At 48.3% G+C, this 24123-nt stretch overlaps 1 protein-coding gene across 1 annotated transcript in view; it reads right to left on the reverse strand.

The window, feature by feature from the left end:
* Positions 1–24123, reverse strand: part of GCN1 (GCN1 activator of EIF2AK4) — a 63873-nt gene that overhangs the window by 11005 nt on the left and 28745 nt on the right. The window contains exons 31-50 of the mRNA XM_083478394.1: positions 23407–23477; positions 22367–22532; positions 22039–22233; positions 20186–20432; positions 18781–18902; positions 17941–18055; positions 16933–17112; positions 15970–16190; positions 14760–14828; positions 14527–14665; positions 13461–13657; positions 13145–13287; positions 11807–11924; positions 9534–9749; positions 7584–7748; positions 6070–6231; positions 5008–5100; positions 3289–3432; positions 1438–1707; positions 64–177 (exon numbers count right to left, since the gene is read on the reverse strand). Coding sequence (XP_083334520.1) covers positions 64–177; positions 1438–1707; positions 3289–3432; positions 5008–5100; positions 6070–6231; positions 7584–7748; positions 9534–9749; positions 11807–11924; positions 13145–13287; positions 13461–13657; positions 14527–14665; positions 14760–14828; positions 15970–16190; positions 16933–17112; positions 17941–18055; positions 18781–18902; positions 20186–20432; positions 22039–22233; positions 22367–22532; positions 23407–23477 — 3147 coding nt within the window. The remainder of the gene's footprint in view (positions 1–63; positions 178–1437; positions 1708–3288; positions 3433–5007; positions 5101–6069; positions 6232–7583; positions 7749–9533; positions 9750–11806; positions 11925–13144; positions 13288–13460; positions 13658–14526; positions 14666–14759; positions 14829–15969; positions 16191–16932; positions 17113–17940; positions 18056–18780; positions 18903–20185; positions 20433–22038; positions 22234–22366; positions 22533–23406; positions 23478–24123) is intronic.

The raw sequence follows: 24123 nt of genomic DNA on the forward strand, positions 1-24123 counted from the left end.
ACCCAAAACAGAGCAGGGATCACCGTAACATTTCAGGGTCCCACCAGAGCTCAGAGCTCTTACCTTTTTCACAATGCAGAACCCAGGGACGTGGTCTCCACCAGCATCATTGCCGACCAGACGGATATCCCTGTGCAGATCCTCTATGAGAGCCAGCTGGTTGCCAGCATCTAATTTCTGGGGGAAGAAGCAGAGATAGGACTAAGATTAGCAGATACGGTGGTACTTCGGGTTACAGACGCTTCAGGTTACAGACTCCGCTAACCCAGAAATAGTACCTCGGGTTAAGAACTTTGCTTCAGGATGAGAACAGAAATTGTGCTCCGGCGGTGTGGCGGCAGTGGGAGGCCCCATTAGCTAAAGTGGTACCTCAGGTTAAGAACAGTTTCAGGTTAAGAACGGACCTCCGGAATGAATTAAGTTCTTAACCCGAGGTACCACTGTACAGCCCTAAACAACAACAAAAAGTGCCCATCTAGTCCAGCATTCTGTTCTCATAGCAGCTAACCAGATGCCCCAATTGGAAGCTCACAAGGAAGACCTGGTATTTCAGGGGTGTACTGCTTCCAGCGTAAGAACGTAAGAAGAGCCTTGCTGCTGGATCAGGCCAATGGTCCATCTAGTCCAGCATCCTGTTCTCACTGTGGCCAACCAGATGCCTGTGGGAAACCCAAAAGCAGGACACCCCCCACCTGCAGTTTCCAGCAACTGGTCTTCAGAAGCACTGCTGCCTTCAATTGTGGAGGCAAAGCATATCCATCACAGCTACCAGCCAACAGCGGAGCTAGAACAGGCACTAAGATCTGCTGGGGATGTCCTGCTTGTTTTTCCAACTTTTGCTTCTGCTGGGCGGGTGATGATGTGAGACAGGGCCTTCCTGGTGGTGGCTCCCTTCCCTGCATCCCCGATTACAGAACTTCCTCCCCGACAACATTCAGATGTTGCCCACACCCTCAAGAGGGTGCAAGGTGCAAACCTTTCCCCTTGGGAATGCAATCAACTTTCTTGTTGATACTGCTGCTTTGTGTAATAGCATTACAGTGGTACCTCGGGTTACATATGCTTCAGGTTACAGACTCCGCTAACCCAGAAACAGTACCTTGGGTTAAGAACTTTGCTTCAGGATGAGAACAGAAATCGTGTGGCGGTGGTGGGAGGCCCCATTAGCTAAAGTGGTGCTTCAGGTTAAGAACAGTTTCAGGTTAAGAACTGACCTCCAGAACGTATTAAGTACGTAACCAGAGGTACCACTGTACAACACTGTTGCCTTAAACGCCATACGGTAAAAATCCACCAACTGATTGATCGGAGATCACCTCTTCCGAGCGTCTAACCAAACTCTATCTAATCAATTCAATTTTAATTTATCGAATTCAATTTTAATGACCCTGAACCAATCACAGCATCATCCTCCTCTCAGAAGCAACTGGCTCCTACCTTGGTGATGGCATTGAGAGCATCCCAGCTTTCGTTCAGAACCACGGTGTTTGTGTCGTTGAAGAGCCGGATCAGGCCCGAGACCAGGCTCCGCAGGTGGGCCGTGTAGTCGGCCTTCGTCTTGGAGCAGTAGATGTTGAGGATGACGGCGGCTGCCTGCCTCATCCCCACCTCGGGGCTGCGTGTCGCCTCCAGCAGGTCCTCGATTATAATCCTCTGCCCGGCCTCGTCCTCCACCGACAGGATGACCACCTGGCAGTTTGACATCTCCTGGGAAAAAGTAGCAACGGGTGTCCTGTTGGTTTTTGGCCGCAACTTTATCCTGGGAACGAGTCCTTCCCAAGATGGCGTGCCGGAGAACCCTTCACCTTGATGTCCAAAGCCTAAAGGAAATAACCTCTTTCCCCCATTTAGTGAGCCCTCTTAAAGGTGGGATTTAGTCACACAGTTCAATGGACATATGAAGACCAAAAGGCAGTGGTGGTGGAGCGACATGTTTAGGGTTGGATTACTACAATTCGCTTTCTGTGGGGCTGCAGCTGCTGCAGAATACAGTGGCTATGTTGCTTGTGGGGCCAGACTCCTGCTGGGACATAACTGCTTGCTTTGATTCGCTGCCAATCTACAACGGGGCCAAGTTCAAGGTGCTAGCGCTAAAAATATAAGGACTGGTTACTTGAGAGACCACCTGAGTCTTATATACCCTATGGGAGAAACTCCAACAGACCACGTCCCAAAGATCTCAGAAGCCTCCTCTGGAGTAACTTGGAGCAGGACTTTTAGTGTGTCCATCCTTGTTCCGTTCCTGGCAAGACACGACAGGCATCCACTACCTGCACTTTCCAGAAACTGGAGACATTTTTGTTCCGACAGGTTTTCCCAGCTGAATGAATGGGTCCTTGCCACAAGTGTCCCCTTGTTGGGTTTTAGCCTTATTTTAAATGTATGGGTTGTTTTGGTGTCTTGATGGTTTCTAGCCATCTTATATGTAAATCACCTTGAGACAGCGGTTTAGAAAGCAATTGATAAATTCAATGGTAATGGTGATGATGTCACCAAAATGATACAAATCTTCTATCGCTGGCAATGACCGACTGGCAGCTCAATGACTGGCCGTCTTCTCTGTCCCTCCCCAGCTTCTCTGTTCCTGTGCCACCTTCTACTTGCAACATCACTGCCAACATCCTTCACCAACCCAGTGCACTACTGCTGCTTTGGACTAGAATTTGTCGGAACTCCGTTCGACCGAGCTGATAAGGCTTTTCTTCGGAATCGCCTCCCAATGTGTTTAACGACCTCGAGCCTTTGATGAGGCTCCAAGGCACGTCCTCCCAGCACAGGGAAGGATGAGACAGTATGAGCTACATTTTAAAGAGTTTTATTTCTAAACTACGCAGAACAGAAAAGACATCCTCTCTCTATGAAAGCAGAGAGCAACTGAACAAAGGAACAAAGGAAACAGGAAACCACTAACATCACATCCCGTCTCCTTTCCTGTGAAACTCCAATAGTATGGAATCCCAGGAATGTAAACAGAGTCCTGTGACTCCACACAGCTGCTCAGTGAGAAACAGAAACTAACATAATTCCTATCAGTGCCAGACTCTAGCTGAGGATCCAGCATGGAGTAGTGGTTAGACTAGGACCTGGGAGAGACCAAGGGATCAAATCCCCACTCGGCCACAGAGCTTGCTGGGTGTGACTTGGACAAGTAACCGCCTCTTGGCCTAACCTACCTCACAGGGTTGTTGTGGGGATTAAAGGAGGAGGTGTGAACCATGTACGCCACCTTGAGCACATTGGAGAAAATGAATAGATTCAGCTCATCTTCCTCTCCAAAAACATTCTTACCTGCTGCTCTTCGTTAGTCCCAAGCTTCCCCTTTAGCGCCGACATCATGGCAGGCAAGATCACGCCAAGGTGCCGGGTGAGAGCGTCGCCAGCTACAGATGAGAGGAAGGCCAGGACTCTGGTGTTTACAGGAGGAGAAATAAGCTAAGGGAAACAAGAAATTAGAAATAAGAAGAATATTTTAAACTACTGACCTGTAACAGGGGTGGGGTACCCTGCAGCCCTCCAGATGTTGTTGGACTACAACTCCCACCCTCCCTGGCTGGGGCTGATGGGAGATGGAGTCCGACAACAATGGGAAGGCTACAGGTTCCCCCATCTGTGTCTGACCTACAGCCTGGACACTGACCCCAGACACTGTTCTGTGACCCCAAATTCCCAAGGGTGCTTTTGCACATCAACCAACCAATAGGCTTGCTCTTGAGTGTGCACACTCAGAACCACGGTGCCATGGCGGGTGGAGTGTTGGCATACGGCACGCGAGACTCAGATTAAAATTCCCGCTTGGCCCGCAACAACAGCGGCAAGAGTATTGTTAGCCCAGAAATGGAAGCAAGAAGAGATTCCGATGAAAGAAGAATGGCAAACAAAATTAATGGACTATGCAGAATGAGATAAAATGACAGGAAGGATTCGAAACCTGCCGGACCAGAGATTTACAGAAGATTGGAAGAAATATACAAACTAATTGAAGAGCAACTGTAACCAACAAATTACGCTGGTAGGACTACAAGAAGCTGTGTAAGGAGAAATGTATGAAGCATTGCAAATTAGAGAAAGAACAGTGATATTAGTTATAAGCTAAACGTAATTGAAAAAGTGGGAAATGTGTATTTAGTGATTAGATTGGAAAATTTTCAGATGAGATTGATGGAAGTCAAAAGAATTGTATAAGATGTTAAAACAGGTCTGATTACTGTTGAAAATGATATGTTGAAAATTAATATAAATATATATAAAAAATTCCCGCTTGGCCACAACCTCGCTGAATGCTGCAAGAAGAGCCTTGCTGGATCAGACCAACGGCCTGTCTAGTCTAGCAACCTGTTTCCCATACAGGAAGCCGATGAGCAGGACCTGAGCACGCTAGCATTTCCCCAGCCATGTTCCCCAGCATACTGCCTCCGATTCTGGGGGCAGCAACGCTGCCATCACAACTGGCAGTTGCTGGCAGCTTTATCCTCTCTGAATGAAGTCTAGTTCCCTTTCAAAGCTGGTGAGGGGTGTGGACGGAGGAGAGTTCCAAGAGCCAGTCAGACATTCCTCATTCCTGATGGAAACGTGTTTTCGAAATCCTTGAGATTTTCATGTAAGTGTTTGAAAAGTCTTAAGATATTTTTGGTTATAGAATCAAAGAGTTGGAACGGACCCTGAGGTTCATCTAGTGCAGGCTTCCTCACACTCGGCCCTACACGTGTTTTGAGACTACAATTCCCATCATCCCTGACCACTGGCCCTGCTAGCTAGGGATCATGGGAGTTGTAGGCCAAAAAAGATCTGGAGGGCCGAGGTTGAGGAAGCCTGATCTAGTGCAACCTCCTGCAATGAAGAATAGGCAGCTGTTCCATTTGGAGACCAAACTTGCAGTGCTGGGATTATTAGCACCACGCTCTATCCAACTGTGCTATTGCACCTGCTTATCAAGGAACTGAGCTGAGAGGGACTCACTTTCAAAGGTTCCATAAAGGGTGGGGCAGGGGGGAGTGTTCACACACATACCTTTGGCACCAAGTAAGGCAGCACCACTCGGCTCTTCACAGCCATCACTTGCTTAAGGCCATCCAGAGCAAACTCCGACGTCTCTTCACATTCCTACGAGGAAGAAAAGGAAAGAAGCCATTGTATGTACAGCCATTACAGCCACTGCAAGCATTATTGTAAGCATTACTTATCCAGGAAGCTAAAGCTAAAGGGACCCCTGACCATTAGGTCTAGTCGTGACCGACTCTGGGGTTGCGACGCTCATCTCGCTTTATTGGCTGAGGGAGCCGGCATACAGCTTCCGGGTCATGTGGCCAGCATGACTAAGCCGCTTCTGGCGAACCAGAGCAGCACTCGGAAACGCCGTTTACCTTCCCGCCGGAGTGGTACCTATTTATCTACTTGCACTTGACATGCTTTCGAACTGCTAGGTTGGCAGGAGCAGGGACCGAGCAACGGGAGCTCACCCTGTCGCAGGGATTCGAACCGCCGACCTTCCGATCGGCAAGCCCTGGGCTCTGTGGTTTAACCCACAGCACCACCCGCGTCCCTTTGTCCAGGAAGCTAAAAGCACTAAAACATGAAATCAGATTTCATCAGCTCCATTGATGGTCTGGCCACTGCAGGGGGAGGTCTGCCCCATCCTCTCCACCTGCCAGATCCATCTCCTACAGCAAAGATGTCAAGAACGGTGTTGCTGGAGCAGATGGAGACCCATTGAAGCCAATGGTGGGAGAATCTGTACTTCTGCTAACTCCCAGCAGCCCCCCAGCCAATGGCCGCCGAAGATGGGAATTGTAGCATATGGACACTCACAGGTTCCCCAGCCCTGCGATTCATCTTCCAGCACCCAAATGCCCCTGGAAGTCCCCAAAGCCATGATGCCGGTCCTCAGCACCTGACATTCAGAGATTTGCTGTCTCTATACACAGAGGTTCCCAAATAGCTTTCATCAATCAGTCCACCTTCCAAGTTATTTTTGGGGTGTTCTCTGCAGCACCTCAAAATAAGGAGAGCTACTGCTGCATATCTTTCCTAATTCAACAGGACACAGAGAGAAAGAACTTCTGATGTGCTCACCAGCTGCTTCAGCAAGAAGGGCAGGATGTCTTCCAGAGCCTGGTACCCGACGGTAGAGTGCAGCTGTTCGAAGGTCTTTGCGGCTGCTTCCCGGACCTCCTCCAAAGGGTCACACAGAGCTTTCCTCACTGTTGGGACCAGAGACTCTGAGAAGCACAGCACCTGGAAAGGGGGCAGATGAAGACCACTGCTGGGTGGATTTCCATGGCGGGTACAAGGGGAAAGGTGCAGTCAAGTTTTCATTTCTTAGTACAGAAAGTATTGATCTGATATATAGAAATCTTTCCTATTCTGATTAGTTCAGGAGGGTTCTGGAAGGTTTCTTTCCACGTGGGAAAAGGTGCAATCGACTCCTAGGAAACCTGTGCAAAGTTGTGTTTTCTGAGAAGTTCCAATGTACATAATAGAAAGAGGTAAAAAGGTAAAGAACCCCTGAATGCTTAAGTCCAGTCAAAGGCGACTATGAGGTTGTGGTGCTCATCTCTCTTTCAGGCCAAGGGAGCCGGTGTTTATCCACAGACAGCTTTCTAGGTCATGTGGCCAGCATGACTAAACCGGTTCTGGCGCAAAAGAACACTGTGACAGAAACCAGAGCGCACAGAAACGCCGTTATCCTTCCCGTTGCAGCAGTACCTATTTATCTACTTGCACTGGTGTGCTTTCAAACTGCTGGATTGGCAGAAGATGGGACAGTGCAATGGGAACTCACCCCGTTGCGGGGATTCGAACTGCCAACCTTCTGATCGGCAAGCCCAAGAGGCTCAGTGGTTTAGACCACAGTGCCACACATGCACACATGCACACAGTTGCCTTGAAAGTGAAGCACCTGGTGTTTGCAAGGTCCCTTAGCTTTGAAACCTACAGAACAGCTTCTTCTCAGTGTTCTTCCCGCACCTTCTCCAGAAGGACCCTAGGAACTCATCCTCAGTGATTGGTTTGCCTCCTTTCGCTCTGATCGGCTCCAATCAGCACAAAGGGAGAGAAGATTTCTCTACAAAGCTCTCCTTTCATGCCGACTGACGCTGGAGACAGGGACCCTGCTGCAGAAATAGTCGAGGGTCTTTGGCCCACCCCCACAACCCCAGAGTACTACACTATTGGAATTGATACATTTCCTGACTCCTTCAATAATTATTATCTGCCAAAATGGGAAGAAAAGGCTCTATGAGAGAATGGATAACTAAAGTTTTGAACATGGTAAACTTAGAAATATGGTTGATAAACAGAGAAGGAAGATAACAACGTCCTTGTGAAAAAACGGAATCTTTTCATAATTTACTAGAGCAGTTGTTGCTTGGCACTCTGAATTTGATTAAATATGTTAAATCCGCTTCGTGCCTGATTTTGGTTTCGGATATTTAGTATCTTCTGGCATTCCTTAAGTTAACTGCATCCTTCTTCTTTTTTATTTTGGTTTCTATGTAAAGCATAATAATAATGACGACTAAATTAAATAACTAAAGCAGCCCAGACCACCAGGTTCCAAGTTACTGCTGCTGTGAATAAGAACTTACAGCATCCCTGCTGGTGGACTTCATGATCTCACTCAGGCCAATGCAGACTCCTTGTCTCTTGTCGCTCTTCTCCGACCTCAGACCTTCCTCCAAAATGGGGATGATTTCTGGAAGAATTTTCTCTCCTAGCTTCCGGACAAGGTCCCCCAACGTGCGTGCTGCGATCTGCCGATAGAGAGTTTTAGGTGTGTCAAAACAGAGCCACTCACAAGGTTTGAAAAGAAGCAAAAACAACTGCACTTGGAAGGGCTGGCTGTCCCCACTCTGATTCACTGTGAATGTCCCATTATGCTTTTCCAAATATTATTATTATTACATTTCTATCCCACCCTTCCTCCCGAAGGAGCCCAGGGCAGTAAACACATGTGATAAAACAATTATTCTTACAAGAGAGAGATGAAAGAAGGGGTGGGGGGAATTGAAACAATTAAAGCATCTGCTAAACGATTTCAATACGGATGCAGGCTTTGAAAAATCTCTACCTAAAAAGTTGTGTTGGGGAAGGAAGGTCTTCAGTGAGTGCCGGAAAGGCAACAAGAGAGACCCCTGTATAATATTTAACAAGAAGGGCTTCCAAAGGCGGTGTCACCACAACAAAGGCAAGACTCCTATGTTGCATGAAGCAGACCACCTGATAGGTTGGTACCTGCTATCGACTGAGTAGCAACAAATCGCTGCCTCATGGAGCTCACATTCCAAGTTTTAAGGATGAGGAGAACGGTGGAGGAAAAGGTAGAGAGGAAAAGAGGGAACAACCCCTCCGAGAGAGGGGTGGGGAGGGAATTTGAATTTGATTATTTCGGTCACAGACCAGTTCCAGCCCACATACAATATCAAGGAAGTCATAAAACACGATAGGGATACATTTGAATTTGCAATTAGGTATAAGAGGGACAATACAGATATAGTAATAGTTAAAATATATATATATAAATTAAAACTTAGTCATTAACATGTAACCTGAAATTATCATTTAAAACCTTAATCATTATGATAGCACAGCTTGTTCCCTAAGTTTTATGCCAATCGAACAGAATCTGGCTACCCTTAATGTGATCTCAGGATCCTTGTCCTCTACCAGGGATTTTAGACATTGAAGTTCGGATTGATTTGGAGATTTTGAGAGAGAGAAGATACAGTGGTGCCTCGCAAGACGAAAAGAATCCGTTCTGTGATTCTCTTCGTCTAGCGGTTTTTTCGTCTTGCGAAGCAAGCCCATTGACGGATTAGCGGATTAGCGCTATTAGCGGCTTTTAGCGGCTTATCTGCTGATCGGATCAGCTGATAAGCGGCTTAGCGGCTTAGAAAAAGGGGGGGGGAGGGAAAAAAACCAGCAGGAACTCGCAAGACATTGTCGTCTTGCGAAGCAAGCCCATAGGAAATTCGTTTTGCGAAGCACCTCCAAAACGGAAAACTCTTTCGTCTAGCGAGTTTTCCGTCTTGCGAGGCATTCGTCTTGCGGGGCACCACTGTATCCGTTTTACACGTGCATAAAGCCTACGCATTATGAGGGGCTGAGGTCTCCCTTTATCCCACATGCCTAACCTGCTCCCAGAAATCCAACAGACTCTGTGTCCCACTGGAATACATAGCAGAGCATCTACAAATTCAACCTATCTAGCACTGATCCCCACAGTCCCAATTTTGTGCAAATGCACACTACATTGTAGCGTAGGAGCCAACTACTAGGGGCCGTGCAGGCTTCGTCCCCCACAATAAAATATTTGAGGGGGCCAGGCCCCCACAAAGTTGATGGACATTCCTATTCAAATGGTGTATGTGTGTGTGCGCACGCACTGCATCATGTGGTCGATTATGGGGGGCAGGGCTTACCTGGTCCCCCACAATATTTTATTCAAGCTGGCACCCCTGCGTTGCAGAACCATAAAGCGAAACTCTGTTAACACCTGAAAAGTGGCAGAGTCAAGTTGGTTGGCCCAAAGACTTAACTGTTCTCTTGTCTGCACAGGTGCTGGCCAAGAATCCCAGGAGGAGGCCAAAGAGCGTTGGCAGAATCTCGCGGAGCGTGCGAGGCGTGTTGGAGACGACAATTTTCCAAACGTGCAAGGATGCCTGTCGGACGGCCAGCTGCGTATCCGAGCGGCCCATGTACAGCCCCGCCAGCACCCGGTTCCTCCTCTCCACTCCGAGCGCGTTAATGATTGCCTGGAAAAATAAAAATAATGTGGTTTTTTTTTATTAAAAAAAAGAGGTGCGGCCAAGAAAACAAGTTTCAGTTTGCATCCAGCGTTAGACACACTGAGAGTAGGCCCACTGAAACTGTATGCGTTCTTTGTATGCACACAGTTTAACAATGAAACTCACTGCCGCAGGAAGCAGTGATGGCTACTTATTTGGATGGCTTAAAAAGAGGATTGGACAAACTCTTGGAGGGCAAGGCTATCAATGGCCGCTATGCCCTTCCTCTACAGTTGGAGGCTGTAATACTTCAGGATCCCAGTTCCTGGAACCACAGGAGGAGAGAGGGCACTTGTGATCAGGTCCTGTTTGCAGATTTCCCCAGAAAAGGCTTATGGCTGCCCTCTGTGAGAACAGGATGGCGTCTTGCTTGGGCCACTGCCCTGATCTAGCAGGCTGTTCTTATGACTGCAAACTGCTTCAACCATTCTTAATATTGTATTTTTTTTAAAATTGTTGTAACCAGCACCCTGGGACCTCATGGTGGAGGGCAGGGAAGAAATCAAACCAGCAACAGCAACATAAGATGCATGGATTTCTATGGGTCTTCTCCTCTGAGGAGAATTTATCTGGATAAAGCCTACTGTGTTTCACACTAGCAAGAAACATACTACAGGGCCAAACTAGGGAAGGCATTCATTGGGAGATCTCGAATCATATCATTCATCTCTTCACATCCCCTACCCCCAAAGAAGGGAAAGCAATAATTTTTGGGTGGAGAGATCTACCAGTGAAGCAAAAGGCACTGGTTTTTTAATATAAGGTTGGTGGCGGCTATTTAAAAAAAAAAGAGGGAAAAGGAAAAAGGAGGGTAGTCATATATCACGTGTTTGAAATTCCCCAGGTGCCATGTGTGTTTTGCTACTGGTGCAGGTCCAATTGCAAGTACAGTAGTACCTTGGTTTACGAACTTAATCCATTCTTAAACCAAAGCGTTCTTAAACCAAGGCATGCTTTCCCATAGCCAGCGGGGGGGGGGGGCTCAAATTACAAATGGAACACACACAACAGGAAGTGGAACATGTTCTGCTTCCAAGGCAAAGTTCACAAACCGAAACACCTACTTCCAAGTTTGCAGCGTTCTTAATCCAAGTTGTTCATAAACTAAGCTGTTATTAAACCAAGGTACCACTGCATGTTGAGACTTCTGGGTGTCAGGGTTGGCAACCACAGTTTAAAAATCTCTGCCCTAGTCCATGGTTAATACCATTTCCATTTCCACTGTGTGTGCTTCTCCTCCTTGCATACTGGGACAAGTGAACTGTTGTAAGAGCAAGCTACAGTCAGGCAATGTAGCCGAGACAATAGAATCATAGAAATGTAGAATTGTAATGCTAGAAAGGGGTCGTCTAGCCCAGTGTTTCCCAAACGTTTTTGGGCAACGGCACACCTGCTTACCGGGAAAAAATCTCGCGGCACACCACCATTAAAGCCCCGCCCCGTGACGTCAGCGCGCAGCGTCACGCGGGGGGGGGGGGACGCACAAAAGTGAACGTTTTTTCCCTTCCCCTTGCCGGGGTGGGAGGAGGCAGCAGAGCGAGGGCAGCTGAGGCGGCGGCGGCGATAGCGGGCGGAGGAGGAGCCGTCGCCGGGAGTTGCTGCTGCTGCTGTTGCTGCTGCTGCCCGGACATGCCGGCCTCCTCCTCCTCCGCTGTCTCGCGCTCCTCCCTTTTGCGCGAGCTGCCCCGCCGCTCGGCACCACCACCGCGGAGCCGCCCCCGGCTCGACGCGGATCCTCGCCGCCGCCGCCTCTCGCCGCCCGACTCGCCCGCCTCCCTCCCACGGCACACCAGCCGGTGTCTCACGGCACAGTAGTGTGCCGCGGCACACCGGTTGGGAAACACTGGTCTAGCCCAATCCCCTGGCGAACAGACCTTCTGTTGTGGCAACCGTAACCTAAGTTTAAGGTGCCATTTGGCTTATACACCTGAGTTTCTAACACTGCAAATATCCACTGTCTTGCTTAGTCTGGGCTCCAGCTGTTTGCTCTCAAAGCAGCCAGAAGAGGAAAGGACAGCACTCGCCTTGTTGGACTGGGCTGTTCCAAAGTTGTCGTCCTCAGAAGCCGTCTCCGTTGTCATCTTCCCTGTGACTCCCGAAATATAGAAGAGGAGGTCTCCGAGTAGCTGAACTGAGCTGTACCTGTTTGAAAAATAAATTTTACAAAAGGGCAGGTAAGGCAAGATTAAGGGACGTGGATGGCGCTGTGGGTTAAACCACAGAGCCCAGGACTTGCCGATCAGAAGGTCAGCGGTTTGAATCCCCACGATGGAGTGAGCTCCCATTGCTCAGTCCCTGCTCCTGCCAATCTAGCAGTTTGAAAGCACATCAAAGTGCAAGTAGGTAAATAGGTACCGCTCCGGCGGGAAGGTAAATGGCGTTTCCGTGTGCTGCTCTGGTTCGCCAGAAGTGGCTTAGTCATGCTGGCCACATGACCCAGATGCTGTATGCCGGCTCCCTTGGCCAATAAAGCGAGATGAGCGCCACAACCCCAGAGTTGGTCACGACTGGACCTAATGGTCAGGGGTCCCTTTACCTTTACCTAAGGCAAGACTGATGTATAGCACAAATGAGAAAGCATTTTTCAGCAGAGGGCAGCATTCCCTTTTGCAGAACCTCTGAGAGTCACATGACCCTGGGCAGGGTCAGAAACAAAAGTGGGTGGAGCCATGAGGGTGAATTCTATCTTTGTACAGTAGGGTAGCTGTACACACCCCAGCCGAGCAAGAACAAATAAGTAAACAGCGAAGCAGGATCAGAGTGTTGGTGTGGCCTCTGGAGAGCCCAGAGGGCCCTGAGGGATGACTGGAGGGTCGCATTGGTCCCCTGCGCATGTGGTTCTCTGTCCCCATTCAAAATAATAATAAATTTTATTTATACCCCGCCCTCCCCAGCCAAGGCTGGGCTCAGGGCAGCTAACAACCAGTAATAAAAACAAGTTGAATGAATACAACTTAAAAAACAAGATTAAAATACAGCAATAAAACATTAAAATGCAGCCTCATCACAGGAGGAGAAAGGAAAAAAGAAAGAGGGGGAGGGAATCAAATTGACTCCAAGCCAAGGGCCAGGCAGAACAACTCTGTCTTACAGGCCCTGCGCAAAGAAATCAGATCCTGCAGGGCCCGGGTCTCGTGAGGCAGAGCGTTCCACCAGACCGGAGCCAGAGTTGAAAAGGCCCTGGCTCTGGCTGAAGCTAATCTGACTTCCTTAGGGCCCGGGACCTCTAAGGTGTTGCTATTTATGGACCTTAAGGTCCTCCGTAGGGCATATCGGGAGAGGCGGTCCCGTAGGTACGAGGGCCCTAGGCCATGAGATTCCCCGCAAGTGACAAGCCACATGAATGGGATGTCGGCTCTAACCTGATTCTCCAGAGGTCATCGAAGAGGCCTTGCTCCAGCTGAGGCAAGAGGAGCGCAATGGCTGTCTCTGCGTACATGCTTATGATCCTCTGCCCGGCGCGCAAAGCCGTGTCCCGCACGAACTCGTTCTCGTCTGCCAGCGCCTAAGTAGGAGGGTACAAATTACCAAAAAGGGTTGGTTTTGTGGGCGCAGCACAGCGGCTAAGAGTGGGATCTCCAGCCGTCAGAGACTTGGAGGCAATAGCCCTCCTCCACTGAATGCAAGCCTCCATCCCTTCTGGATGGAAGGATCAAAAACCTGCCCTGAAAACCCTACCTTAAGGATGCAAGGTATGATGGGCCCAACATAAGGTGTGAACTTATCCCCAAAGGTGATGGGCAGGTAGTTGAACATCATGATGTAACCGTCCCGGACATGGGGGGCGATGTCCACTTTGCTTGCTGTAGCCACGATTTCTGGCATAAGTTTCTCCAGCTTCTCCACTCCTAAGCCAGCCATGACTTCAGCCAGACCTGGAAAAGATGGTGTGTTTTGGTGTAACTCTCTTGCTCAGGATCGCACAGGTGTGTATACCCGCAAAAGGTATGATCCCATCGAAATGCAGAATGTGCCACTGGGTTCAGAACAGCCTTCTGAGAATCTCTTACTTTCCTGGGTTTAATAAGACAAAGCAAATAGCTAGCCCTTATGTTTGTGAAGATGTGATCAAACAATGTATGGGAAGCCTCTGGTAAAATCCCAGAGCCTGGAAGGGATTTCAGTGACTGGAGGACTTCAATGATGTATACAGCTTCCTGCCCCACCCATGCCCAGGAATAGCAGAATCTGAAATGCCTTGGTGAGGTAAACCCTGTCTCTTGTGGGTGAGGAGCCACAGCAAAATGGCTGAGCGCATATTGGCACAGAATCTACATTGACAAATAAGTCTCTCTCGGCATATAAAGCAGCTTCCCAGATTTCCGACGTTCACAACAACTTTGTGAGCTAGGCCATTTAGAAACCTGAACTTGCAAAATGGTGCAACGGGGCGGAGAGTAACTTGAAAGCTGGTGTGGTTGTACCGGCGAGAGTGTCGGACTAGGACCTGGGAGGGACCAGTGTTCAAAATCCCCACTTGGCGGCTGTGAAGCTAACTGGGCGACCTTGGGGGCCGGTCACTGCCTCTCAGCACAACTCACCTTTGAATCCTTTTCTCTCAGGTCCTGGTCCAAGACTCTTATCTAACCACACCACCACAATGGCTCTCTCCCATAGTAAGTAAATAACTTTGCCTGAGGCTGCCCAACATGCTGGTGAGCTGAGCAGGCAACCCGCCCCCAACTCGCCTGCAGCCAAATCCATTGTTTTTATCAAACGCCAGGAAACAGCCTGCTGTCCTTACCTTGGGCGGCCCCAGACCGATCCACCGAACTCTGCTCATACGTCAGGGTCTCCATCAGCCAAGGCAGCAGGTCCTCAAAGCAAGACTCGCCCATCCCCTTCACCATGGCTCCCAGCGCCTTCGCGGATACCGTGCGCACCTGAGAGTCCAAAGGAAAGGATTGTGGGAAACTGGGAGGAAAAGGTGAGGGGGGAAAGGCCACCTAACGAAGGAACTGCACAGGGACGGCGTACCTCAGGCACCGGGTCCAGCAAAGAGGCCTTCAGACCTGGGGTCACACTGGGCAGATAAGGAGCCAGATCCTGAAATGGAGATGGGGACAGGTTAAGTGGGATGAACATCACAAATTGGGATTTTGGGATCAGTGCACATGGACCTTGGAAGGGTGCACATGGCAAACAGTGCAGATAACACGTGCGCCCTGTTTTTCACTTAGCACCCAGTCCCCCTCCAAACACAGCTGGGAGGGCAGCAAACAGTAAAGTCATGGCCTGTAGAGGCTCTGTCCTCAGGGACCCATTTCTACATATGTGGATGGGCTGCAGTTCCTGTAGGGATGGGGAACAACAGATCCAGGGGCCACATGTGGCCCTCCAGGCCTTTCTTTCTGGCCCTCGGAACCCTACCCAGGATGCACCTCTCACCAGTCATGATCCACCACCTGCGTATTTTATCTAAATCTATAGCTATCTGCAATGCTTTTTTTCTTTAAAAAAGTATGTTTAGGGGTGCTCTCATTTTCCTACTCATGAGGCCAAACTCTGTGAAGCCAAACAGATTCACAAAATGCTTAGGGGTATGCATATCCCTGCATCCCCCCCAGAAAAATGCACTGGCTATCTGTATATGTATCTATGTATCTATGTATCTATGTATCTATCTATCTATCTATCTATCTATCTATCATTGCTTTTTCATATAAATAATTTAAATGACAATAGGCAACAACAACAAGCTGTCTGTCATTTCTTAAAAAGAGGTCTAACTGCGTCTTAAGGTTGGAACCACTACTCGGAACAAGTTTATGATGCATATGAACAATTCAAGTCCAATAAGTCTCCAGGTGCTTCTGTGAGTCTGGGGAGGTTGCCTTGATTGATCGTTGCATCTCACATAGGAGATGAATGGATGTCAGGAGTTACAGAACTCATCTTGCCTCTGGCTGTCAGTTTCATACCCTGAATCTATTGCATGTTTTTGCCTGGCTGAGATGTGTCTTTGACCTGCAACGATGGCTTGTTCGTCCAGATGGGAGGACAGAGAGAGGCGTGTGTGTAGAAACTAGCCTGCTGTACGAAGGTAAAATTTATATTCATTGCTCCACCCCCTTTTGAGTCTAGCCCCGCCTACCAATGGCATGTGTCCCCCCGCAAGAGATAATGTGGCCCTCGAGCTGAAAAAAAAGGCTCCCACCCCTGGCTCTGAAGCCTCTCTCCAGCTTACCTTCTGATCCGTCAAAGAGTACATGTTGCCGATGATTTGGGCAGCCATTTTCCTCGTGTCTGTGGAGCGATCCTGGAACGCCCTCTGGACAATGGGCATGATGAGAGCCAGTGAAGGGGCGTCAATGAAATGGACAAATTTGGTGTCCAGCAGGGTCTGCAGGCACTTCTGCGTCTTTCTGGATGGGTCTGTCAAGGCATCCAACAGGACAGGCGCGATCGCTGTATGGAGGGGAAGAAAAGGAGGAGGACAGGGTCAGGATCAGAGCAAAGAGCCAGCTGATAGTTTGGCAACAACAGCCCGTATATTGGTAACCCATATGCAAAATGCTGCTGGCAACAACCTGTGATGCTTCTGTTGAAAGTGATGCACCAGCTGGCTGTTTTTGTCCTGGCTAGATTCAAGCTTTCATTAGATGTCTATAAAGTCCTGTTCCATTCTGGACAGAGGCCAGCAGCTGGTATTCAGAGGTATACTGCTTCAATACATGGAGGTTCTATCCAGACTCCATAATTAGTAGCCATTGAGACATCCAACCTCCATGCTTGGGTCTACCTGCTCCCTCCACCAGCAAACTCAGTAGAGTCCATGCCATTATGTACTACGCAACGAGGTCGCTGAGAAACAAGAGGGAGATTTCAGCAGGCCTGGAGGAACCCCATGATTTTCAGAACTATGGAGGGGGAAATGGGAGCAGGGAATCCCAAAGGAGCAACAGCTCAATGAGGACTGTGTATGCTTAGGGACCATGGAACGCCAAATATCTGGAGTAAAAAATAGGAAATAGGCGGGGGAATGGAGTATCCTGGAATAGGGTAGGGTAGAGTTAGGTGGCTGGCTCCCTGAATCTCATGTTTTATTGTGCTTTATTTTTAATTTGCAATGTGGTCCCATTTGTTCCACCTTGCACACCTCAAGAGGAAGATGCTGGTCCGCACAGAAACACAAACTACAAGCTCTTACCCAAGATCTCGGGGTTCCTGATAACCGACCCAATTTGCCGGAGCGCCTGCTGCCCAGCCTTCTGGACCTTCACGTGGGAGTCTGTGAGCACCTCGGTGAGTTTTGGCACAATGTTTGGCAAGCAGGAGGAGAGTTGTTTGGGGGCGCAGTAAGCCATGGCACCCAGCAGCTCCACTGACCCTGGTGGGGAAGAGCAGGAAGGCAGGGAATGATGGAATGATAGAGATAGATAGATAGATAGATAGATAGATAGATAGATAGATAGATAGATAGAGGTAGAGTTAATAGTCAGTCCACAGGGCAGTCTTACTAGGAAGTCATATCCACCAAGCTCGGTGGCACCTCCCTCCCCAAAATTAAGTGTACAGAGGATTACAGCCACAGTCATGCATGCAGCTTCAAATGTTTTGGAGAGCTAAGATAAACAGTGACCAACAGAGACTAAATTTCATTCTCAATGGACCCTGCCACCCAACCTTCCCCTTTTTTGCGGGAAATTCCCTTATTCCAGCGCTGTTTCCTGCTGCTATCCCGGATTGTTAGATATCCCGTAGACCAGTGTTCCCCAACCTTGGGTCTCCAGCTGTTTTTGGACTACAACTCCCATCATCCCTTGCCAACAAGACCGGTGGTCAGGGATGATGGGAATTGCAGTCTGAAAACAGCTGGAGACCCAAGGTTGGGGAACACCTTGGACAGTCCCCGGGACAGGTGAGGCTGCTAATCCCTTTTTTTCAAGGCTGCTGATCCCTTATTTTCAAATCTGAAAGTTGACAGCTATGCTGCTACCACTACTTAAACAATAAACTTCGAGAGCCTAAGGTTTCCCAGAAGCTGTAAAGATCCTACCTAGTTAAGATGGCTCTTTGCAGAGAATAATACCTGAGCAAAATAAGGCAACGGTGGTATAATCTTCCCGCAAGAACAAAGGAGTTACAGCCTTTCCAAAAGCTGTCAGTCAGCCTCCCTTCCCTTAAATAAAAAACGAACCCAGTCCGAAGTTCTTACCAGCTTTGGTTCTCCAAGACTCCTCCTCAAGCGCAGCCAGCAACGAAGGCAGAACCAGCTTCACCCCGTGGGCACTCAGGTTACTCATTACAGCCTTGGCGCAATCGTCCGCGGCCTCAAAGGGAGGAAACGGAGAAGTCACAACTGGCCTCAAGCCACTTCAAGATCCAGCAGCCAAACATTATGGAGGATCAGTCTCACTCCAGCAATGAACCGTGTGTGCAGGGGTGGGGGCACCAGAAAACTAAATCTAAGGTGAGGTAGCCACTGCGGTGCCTTCCAGGTGAATGTTGAACTACAACTCCCATCATTCCTGGCCATGCTGGCTGGGGCTGATGGAATTTGGAGTCCATTAACATCCGGAGTTGTCAGCACTGGCTGCCCCTGGGGCAAGGGAATCGCCATACAATTATTTGTCATGCATTTTTACGCTCATCAGCAGTAGCAGACTGGAGCGAGTTTCTCTGTCTCCAGCCAGGACCCGCATAATGTTTTTTAAGGTGTTATGCTTGTGATATACAGTTGCGCTCTTATCTGATTTTCACCTAGTTTTAAGGAATTCCTTCTTGGGTGTTTACTGCGTAAGTATGCTAATTAAGAGATTATTATGTCCAGCAGCATCTGGTTGGACAGTGTGTGAACAAGATGCTGGAAGAGAGGACCCTGATCCTGCAGCCAGGTGCTTCTTATGTTCTTATGCAGTAAGGTGGCTACTGCCACCGTGGGGAACAGGGTGCTGGACCTGGGCAGGGGGTGGGTGGGTGGCTTCGGCCTAATCCAGCAGCCCAATGCTTCTTCCACCCTTAACCTACTGCCCTGGGAACACCAGGGGCTTCTTACCTCTCGGACGTACTGATTCCCGTCTCCGAAGCAAAGCAGCAGGTGGGGCAAGACGTGGACCACGTAAGGCTCAAAGAGCTTCCCAAGCATGCTGCAGAGCATCTCAAAGGCGAACAAGGCCCCTAAATGGGAGGCAAACAAGGCTTTTATCAGGGCAAGGGGCAGACTGGCAAGCCTTCAGCTGCAGTTAGGACTCTTTTTAAGAAATGACAGACCAGCTGCTATTGTTGTTGCTGCCTATTGTCATATAAATTATGTATATGAAAAAGCAATGATAGATAGATAGAGAGGTAGACAGACAGATAGACAGACAGACAGACAGACAGACAGACAGATACATACATACACAGATAGCCAGTGTGTTTTTCTGGGGGGGGGGTGCAGGGTTACACATACCCCTAAACAATTTGTGAATCTAAGTTTGGCCTCATGAATAGGAAAATGAGAGTACCCCTAAACATATTTTTTTAAAGAAAAAAAGCACTGCAGATAGCTATAGATTTAGATAAAATACACAGGGGGTGGATCATGACTGGTGAGAGGTGCATCCTGGGTAGGGTTCCGAGGGCCAGATAGAACGGCCTGGAGGGCCACATGTGGCCCCTGGAACTGTTGTTCCCCATCCCTACAGGAACTGCAGCAGATCCACATATGTAGAAATGGTTCCCTGAGGACAGAGCCTCTACAGGCCATGACTTTGCTGTTTGCGAAACATTAAAATTTGCAAGTCCCTAATAAACTACAAGAATTTGCTGAAAATAATAAACTACAAGAATTTGCTGAAATGGCGCAATTGACAAATAGCCTGAGATGCAATTCAAAAAGAAAATTTATGGAAAAATGGGATAGAGATAAGATATATGTTAAAAAATATAGTAAAGGTACGTTATCTATGCTAGCATTCGATTGACGCTGGAGAAAAACTGAGTTGAGAAACAAGATCAAGGGTACATATTAATATAGGAATGTATTAGATAAAATGTAAAGAAATATACAATAATAAGAGTACATTCACTTGTAAAAAAAGGAATATACAACGAGATTTGACAGGAAGTCTGTAGTGCTGGTACAAATACTATTTTGGAATAGTTTTGTGTCTTTGCTTTCCCCCCCCCCCACTTTTTTCAGGTATATAAATTTTGTATATAAACTTTGTATACATGTTGGAAATTCTATTATAATAAGCCCTGTAATGTAATATGAGAATGTATGCATTTGTAACAAACATACATACATACATACATAAATAAATAAAGGAAAAATTTGCATGTCCCTTAGCGCAAGAGCCCGTCATCAAGCAAGCAGAGAACATTGGGTGAGGTTCCAAGCAAGCAAAACACCCACCCACATCAAGGGCAGAAGTCCTAAATAAGTTAAGATGGGGAGAATCTGCCAATCAATTCACCTTCTCGCCGCCGGAAGTTCTTCTTGTCCTGGATGGCATCTGTTAGCGTGGCCATCATTTCCTGCTGTTTGAGGGAGAGGATGCCCAAGCCTTTCACCAGGCCAGCCAGCCCATAAGCGGCTCCTTTCCGCTCAGCGTACTTATCAGACTCCAGCAGCAGCTGCAGCAGCTTCTGAATCATCCCTCCTGCATCCTCCTTGATGGCAGGCACCAGGGGCGGCAAGCAGCTGGCCACAGACTCCTGGACCTACAGGGATCACCGTGACAAGAATGCAATTCAAGCAAAAGTTACCCTGGGCTGACTCAGGGGCCAGTCATAGAAAGTGAATTTGGTAAAGGTAAAGGACAACGGGGCGAGCTCCCGTGGCTCAGTCCCTGCTCCTGCCAACCTAGCAATTCAAAAGCACGTCAAAGTGCAAGTAGATAAATAGGTACCGCTCTGGCGGAAAGGTAAACGCTGTTTCCGTGCACTGCTCTGGTTCGGCAGAAGTGGCTTAGTCATGCTGGCCACATGACCCGGAAGCTGTACGCCGGCTCCCTCGGCCATGACTGGACCTAATGGTCAGGGGTCCCTTTACCTTTTTAAAGACCACTGGACGGTTAAGTCCAGGCAAAGGTGACTATGGGGTTGCAGTGCTCATCTCGCTTTCAGGCAGAGGGAGCCAGCAATTGTCCACAGACAGCTTTCTGAGTCATGTGGCCAGCATGGCTAAACCGCTTCTGGTGCAACGAAACACCGCAACAGAAAGCAGAGCGCACAGAAACGTCATTTACCTTTCCACCACAGCGGTACCTATTTATCTACTTGCAGTTGCTTTCAAACTGCTAGGTTGGCAGGAGCTGGGACAGAGCAATGGGATTCGAACCACCGACCTTCTGATGGGCAAGCCCAAGAGGCTCAGTGGTTTAGACCACAGCACCACCCGCATCCCAGTGAATTTGGTATGATTAGGCAGGTGGATGATTTGCTCCCTAATGGAATATAATGCACTTTTTATTACTGTCCCCCATTGTTTAAAACACACTTTTATAACTGACCCTAATTAAGGCAGGTTTTATAAAAAAAAAAAAAGATTTGATGACCAGTCCATTTTAGAAAGGAAGGGCTGTGAGATAAACCAGGTAAAAGGGACACTGCTTCCTGGGTCTCCTGGAGCAAAGTCAGGTCAGGAGCAACCTCCTCAAAATGTGCCTCTTTATTATTATTTCCTTTTTAGAAAAAGTATCACGGGCAGCCAAATTCTGAAAGCAAAGCTCAAAGACCTCACCATTTTCAGGACCCTCTGTCTTATGTGAATTCATTTTCAATCTTTTGTAGCTCTCCCACACAGAGATAAAGACCACATTCGCACAACACCCTAAACCGTTGTTTAGTGCGAGTAGAGTCAAATGAGTCACAGCAAGCCTCTCAAGCAGCCAGGGAAAGGAGACAGCAAGCTTTCGCTTTGGCTTAACCGCAGTTTGTCTTTTCACCCGAACTGACAAACTGTGGTTAATATTAACTGCAGTCTGAAACAAGGCAACGCGAAACCAGTTAACGTCAACCTCAATTTGGACAAAATAACACTGCAATGAAGCAAAAAGGGAAGCAACAATCTTCAAATTTCATAGTATACTTAAGCACCATTCTATTGCTGCGTGTTTAATTGATTTGTTTCTCATGGTATGCCGCTGCCCCCTGGTGGACTGCCTGCAGACTACTGCATTAACCAAACTACCAAAAGAGTCAAAACGAACCGAAAATGCAAAACTGGTTCAGAGATCTCTTCTCAGCGTTTTGAACCCGCCCCCAAAAAATCTCCTAACCTACTCCCGTCTCCGCAAAAGTGTCAAGGAAAAGAGAAAGGGCTTACCTGTTGGGATGGAGTGGAAAGGGCTGCTATCAGTTTGGCAACGATCGGCTTGACTTTCGGATCGCTTTTGTCCAAATGTTTGGCCAGGGAGCCCATCAGAATGACGACACTCTGCCGGACAGCATCATAGCTGGCATCGTTTGGCGCATCCTTCAGGAACTCCTCAAACACAGGCAGCAGGGAGTTGACACTGTCCTGAAAAGCCACAGGACACACACACGATAGCATTAACCGTGATTTCAAAGACCTGGACGCAATGGTGAGCTAGATGAACCAAAAGACCAAGTCAATATAAGGCCGTTTCCTTCCGATGTATCTTAATGCCTACCTTGCCATGGGTATTGAGCGCCGAGAGGGCTGCGTCCAGCATGCACTTCCGGACTTCAGGGTTGCGATCGTTAAGGGCATCCGGTACAAAGAACTGGAAGAGAGGCTTCACCTGCGAACTGTCCAGGTGCTCAGAGAGCTTGTTCAGGGCCAATGCAATGCCACACCTGTAAAGGTAACATGGTAGCTATGGTTCCGAAGGGCCATGGTTCAGTGGCAGAGCAGCATCTGCTCTGCCTGAAGAAGGTCCCAGGTCTTTCTAGGTGGGGCTGGGAATGTCTCCTGCCTGAAACCTGGAGAGGCACGACCAGTTAAGTCAGTACTGAGCTAGACTGACTCAGCATATGGAAGATTCTTGCGTTCCTATGTTTTTAAACCAGGGTTTAGGGCTGGGCAATATATCTATATTTCATCCAAAACCAGTTTGAAGTCCCTATTGTGATATTGGTTTCATAATTTTTCACCTGGCAATATGATGGTGTGTGTGTGTGTGTGTGTGTGTGTGTGTAGCTAGTACTATTGTGCTAAGAGGAAGGCACGCTTGACAAATCCACACCGTGATCAGCTCCCTCCCGGAAACCTATGTCCCCACTGTGGATGGACGTGTGGATCCAAAATTGGCCTCCACAGTCACTTACGGACTCATTATTAAAACCGTGTTTATGGAAGACAATCTTACTCGGCTACGAGTGATCGCAAAAAGAAGAAACTAGTACTATGCAAAAATCACAATGTAGGAAAAACCGTGAAGCCTACCAGTGCTTCTACATAGCTTCATCTTTATTTCAGACACCGTGCTGTATCAGTATATTGCAATGTTTAGCTGGTGATATATCGCAATGTTGAAAACCAGGTATCGCCAAGCCCTACTAGCTACCAGGTCAGGGATGCTGGGAATGGTAGTCAAAAAACAGCCAGAGACACAAGTGTGGGAAACCCCAATTTAAACTATTACGTTTACACCTCGCCTTATAACGTCAGAGGCCTGAAGCACCTCAGCTGGATAGAGAGAGTCAGAATTTTAATTTAAGTAAGGACTACCTGGCTTCCCACTGGTCGGGTGGAGATTCAGATATCACACGTCCCAGGGCATCCAAAACCGGTGGAGGCCTCTGTTCAAGAGAAACAGGCATTCCGTCAGAAAACCCAGCAAAGGAGCTTATAAAAGCTGAACACACAGTCAAAATCCAGGTGCAAAACAAATAAGGGGGAGGGAGGGGGCAGGGACAGAAGCACACCATGCTAGACATAAGTTGCTCTGTAACACCAGGGCGTGGGGAACCTGTGGCCCTGTAGATGTGGCTGGAATCTGACTCAACAGCTACCAGCCATGGTGTCAAGGGCAGCACACCTCATGAGTACTGGATGATGGGAATCACAAGTGGGGAGAGCGCTGCTGTGATTGGATCCTGCTTGCAGGCTTCCCATTGGGGCATCTGGTTGGCCAATGGGAGAACAGGATGCTAGACTGGATGGGCATTTGGCATTTGATCCTGCAGCCAGGCTCTTGCTGTGTTCTGTTGTGCTTTATTCCACAATGCTTTAACCAGTATTGCTCTCCCCACAGCAGGTGCTTGAACGACTATATTGCTTTATGGTCATCATTTGTCAGGTAACCGTGTCAGGAGAGCTGTCCCATTGGGGCATCTGACTGGCCAGTGGATGCTTGACTAGGTGGACCTTTGGCCTGACCCAGCAGGCTCTTCTTATCCTCATTATCACAGAACAAGGACACTGAAGGGCCTGAAAGACCTTCTT

Source organism: Podarcis liolepis (genome assembly GCF_965112155.1).
Source record: "Podarcis liolepis genome assembly, chromosome: 15".
NCBI classification, from domain to species: Eukaryota; Metazoa; Chordata; class Lepidosauria; order Squamata; family Lacertidae; genus Podarcis; species Podarcis liolepis.